Raw genomic sequence first — 4,393 nt, 5'->3', positions numbered from 1 at the left:
TAATATCCAGTGGGTCTGAGAAAAGAAACTTGATTATTATATTCTTGCTCCTCTCTAATGGTGTTTATATTTATTCAAAAAAAACCCCACCATCAATTGATTTAATAATGGAATCAATAGTGTTTGGTCCATTCATTAAATGATTTAAAGAACATTACAATAGAAAGCCAAGCCCTCTGTAGGATGAAATGTCCATTATCCATATATTTTGTTCATTCAGGATAATAACATCTTTATGCTCATTTTATTCTCTTCAGTATTTAGCTGGTTTAGATTTTCAACAATAATTAAAATGGGATGTATTAAATGTAGGCCAACACGTTGGTGTTAAACAGGAGCAGGAAGGTCCCTGAGGCCTGGAGACTGATCACTGGCATACTTATTGCTGCCATAGAGTCAGATGGCACAGAATGGACCTACCTCATTCAGTAGAAAAAACATGCAAATGTTCACAGATGCCCCGGAAATAACAAGGGAGAGGCTGGAAGGCAGATGCAAACATTAATCATCTAATATTTTAAGTAAAAATCATCCACTAGATAATTATACAGCGGTGTGCTATGCTGTGGTCCGTCACTCCGCTTGTTCTGCTTCTATCTGGCTGTGCACACTAGATAATTATCAGACATATGCAATCATCATATGGGGATTCACTGTGTGGAGGGTGTGTGTGTGTGTGTGGGCAGCTAAAGAGACAGAAAAAGACTAAGGCTAATTAGTCTCAGGGAGCATGAAGCTGATGAAAAACATACTGAATAATAACAATTAAAAGGAGAAGGGAGAAAAGCATGAAAACAAAAGCGTAGCGATGCGAGATCCTCACAGCCCTTACTGGACCCCCAGAAATGTCATCTCCCCTGTTCTTTCCTCCTTTCATCCTTTCCATTTTTTTTTTTAATATACATTTTTCAGGAAATTGCTGAAAACCTCACAGGAGACGATTTTCAAAATCAGAGGCAAAAATAAAAAATAAAACATACAGACAAGAAAGATGGAGAGAATTAACAGTGAACTTTATTTCAAAACTGGGCGTGTATTATTATTCTGTGCATGTATGCGCTCCATGTGTATGGATGTGAATGTTTTCAGGGTCTATTAATATACCGTAAAATGCATTGCATAAGCTCAGCAGACATTCCTGCTGCAGAGCTGGATCAGTTTTTCCAGACCACACTGTAGGACAATAGACACAGCTGCCAGCCTGCTCCTCCCAACTTCTTTGGATGTCTATGTAGTTATATGTGAATAATATAGAAATAATATGCTGATGTGGATTCTCATTCATCCAGGTGATGGTAATCCATGGAAGGCGAATCTGAAGCAACTGGTGTTCTGTCTTGGCACAGTGGTCGCCGTTCGCTTCAAAAAGCGACATTTGAAGAAGGTGCCGATGGAAAAGGAGCAGCTTGTGCTGCATCCTCCACGCTTGACTAAAATTGTTAACTCATAAGGGCCTCCTTCATTCACATCGAACATTTCCTGTAGGTCAGCACTTTGATAACCATGTCTGTCGTGTTCGCTCTGTGTTCACAGTTGGAAGCAAAATTATTCACTACTTAGAGAATAATCCTTTATCAGCTGTCTGAACTCAAAGGTTCTCATGAAGTCTCTTTCATTGTGCTCAAACCATCTAATGAGCCACATGTATTTGGCATTCTGTATACTTAGTGACCGTTGGATCAGCAATTTGTCTGGATGAGGAGGAACGATGCTGATGCTGAAAAGAACACTCTGTGTGCGTTGGAGCCTCACAATGCATGGGTGATACACAGAGTGCAGAATGGAACTCCAGGAATATCACACAGCTGGAAACCTCTGGCCACGAGGAATGGGATAAGAGGTTTTAGTACTTTGGCCAAGTATCATTCACCAAAAGTATTTGTTGACTACCAAGGATGAATGGAAGGATAGAATGACGATCTGTCTCTGTGCGTCTGTCTGTGAGTGTGTGTGTGTGTGTGTGTGTGTGTGAGCTTGTTTAAACAGTTTGTAAGAGTGACTGTGTGTGTTTAAACTCAAATCTCCCAATATGGTAGAATGGCATTCTTCATGATTCCCACAATCCACTGGGGGATCAGGCATGAAGTCATTGAACAGTCCTGAGAGGAGGCCAGAGGTGAGTGATTACATACTGTGTATGTGTGTGTGTGTGTGTGTGTGTGTGTGTGTGTGTGTGTGTGTGAGTGATGATGGAGAAAGAGGATTTTAAATTGTGCTTCATTACATTATGAAAACACTGCATAACACGCTGTTGGGTGTGTTTGTGTGTGTGTCTGTGTGTGTGTGTGTGTGTGTGTATTTATTTTAGATGTGTTTCTTATGGGCATAACTCCAGAGTACGCTTTGTTTAGAGGGAGTAAGAGAGGAAAAAAGGAGGGGAGGGTAAGAAATGAAAGACAAAAAGACATGAAATGCATTTTTAAAAGGGGTTGGCGATGGAAAAGTACATGAATGAAGATAAAACACTGATGTGTGTGTATCTGTTCCCGATAACAAAGCTTAAATTAAAGCAGACATGAATGCTGGAAGAGAGGAAATCAGGAATGAGCAAAAAGACTTGTGACAGAGGGAATGCCGAGAGACAAAAGGGAGACGATGAGGGAAGTGTGAGTGGGAGAAAGGATAAAGAGTTGGAGAGAGGAATGGGTGAATGGTGGGAGAGAGAGAGAGAAAAAGAGAGAGAGAGAAACCGACAGCGAGGGAGAGGGAGGGGGAAAAATGTCCCAGATTCCCAGGCCATTTAATAGGGAGCAAAACCAAACTGAGCTTATAATGTAGACTGGCTGAGCAGGGGGCAAAGTGACAGCATGAGTGTGAGAGGAGAAGGAGGAGGAGGAGGAGGAGAAGGAAGAGGGTGAGAGAGCATGTGTGTGTGTGTCTCTACCGCTTCCCATCTGCATGTATGTGGAGAACATATGTGGTGCGGCCCACATGGAGGAGAACACGCTAAGAAGAAGCCTTGTTTTTTTGCCGAGCGGACTTGAAGCTCATCCTGTTTCCAGTTTGGACTGATCCTCTCTTTAAATGACATTTTCCTGTTCCCAGCTTTTACTTCTTGTTTTAAAAGGACTTTACATCATGTGGAGCTTCATCCAGAAGGAAACTTGACTTTCCTCTGAGCTTTAAACATTCACCCACGTGGCCCCCCGACGTGGTTGCGTGGGTGAGGAGGCCTGCCTGGATTAATCTGGGCGTACATATTTGTGGGACAGACGCAGAGAAGAAGAGAGAGACTGAACTACAAAACGACAGGATGTACCTGTACAAAGCTACGTGTCCGGACATCCCCAACCCAAAGCAGAAGACGTCCAGGAGTCAAGGAGGAGGGCAGGGTGGGGTCCAGGCCCAAGGCCCGGGACAGGGGAGGCTCGCTCGGCAGACGTCCGTCGGGACGGGGGCGCAGCCCTACAACCCCATGATGCTCTGGACGGCAAACAAGAACAACGGCGTGACGGCGATCAAACAGCTGGAGGAGTTCCTCAACTTCCACTCGCTGTCGCTGCACGAGGCGGTCAGGTGCCAGACGGGGATGCTCTACAGGTAACCTCACCTGTGTGAGTGTGGTTGTTTGTAGGGCTCGTTTCAGGGCTTTAAAAAATTCTTTTTGAAAAAAATACGAAGCATCATACTTCACGGAGGTGAAGCGAGGCTTAAGGGATGGCATCAAACCTGCAAACCGGAGAACTCGGCTACATCATGTGACCAACACGATGGCGTCACTGTGGTGATCTCCTACAGCTGCATCCTAGGGTTCACATCCTTTCACAGATTAGTTGATATGGCAACCCTAATACCATTTCTCAGAGGAGGGATGGGTGGTTCTTTGATACGTCATGGGGTGAAAGATTCGAGTCTGTTTGTGGGGTTTACTGACTCAGTGTTGTTTCATTGGATCTTAAAGATCAACAACTGGAATCATAAGAACAAATAGAATATAGTGGATTTAATTCGAATTATATCAGCGTGTTGTATGGGGGTGTATTTACATAAACTACAGTGATGTAATGTCAGTAAATTTATTCTAAACTTAATTTCCACTACATTTTTTAACTCTTCAACATCCATTCATTAACTTTATTTAAAACAACATAAAGACTGAAATTTTCTAAGTGATTCTTTCCGTCTTCTACGCTGAAAAAAATGTAATCAAACTGCATCAATCCCCACCAGATTAACTTTAGCATGTATTTTATTATTGAGTGCACACCAACTTGAGTTGTATGTGTAGGAAGCGTAATCCATGCTGTCACCGCTGCTCTTGTGCCAGAGCATCGTGTTGGCGAGCGGTTAAAGCCAATGTGACGGTGACATCGTGGGTCGCTGCTCAGCCCTCAGGACAGGAATCCGCATGAAGCCGCTTTTGCCTTCATTGTCTTGTTGTTTCCAGCCGAGA

The 4,393-nt window shown here is 43.3% G+C and overlaps 1 protein-coding gene across 2 annotated transcripts in view; it reads left to right on the top strand.

Moving 5' to 3' along the window:
* Positions 1-2,826: 2,826 nt before the first annotated feature.
* kcnab1a (potassium voltage-gated channel subfamily A regulatory beta subunit 1a) overlaps positions 2,827-4,393 on the top strand; it is a 63,158-nt gene continuing 61,591 nt past the window's right edge. For both annotated transcript variants that reach the window (XM_068317496.1, XM_068317495.1), the window contains exon 1: positions 2,827-3,540. In XM_068317496.1, coding sequence (XP_068173597.1) covers positions 3,254-3,540 — 287 coding nt within the window. In that variant the 5' untranslated portion in view covers positions 2,827-3,253. The remainder of the gene's footprint in view (positions 3,541-4,393) is intronic.

Source organism: Antennarius striatus, chromosome 6 (genome assembly GCF_040054535.1).
Source record: "Antennarius striatus isolate MH-2024 chromosome 6, ASM4005453v1, whole genome shotgun sequence".
In the NCBI taxonomy this organism is placed as follows: Eukaryota; Metazoa; Chordata; class Actinopteri; order Lophiiformes; family Antennariidae; genus Antennarius; species Antennarius striatus.
Note: the sequence above shows the minus strand (reverse complement) of the source record. Positions and strands in the feature narration are given on the sequence as shown.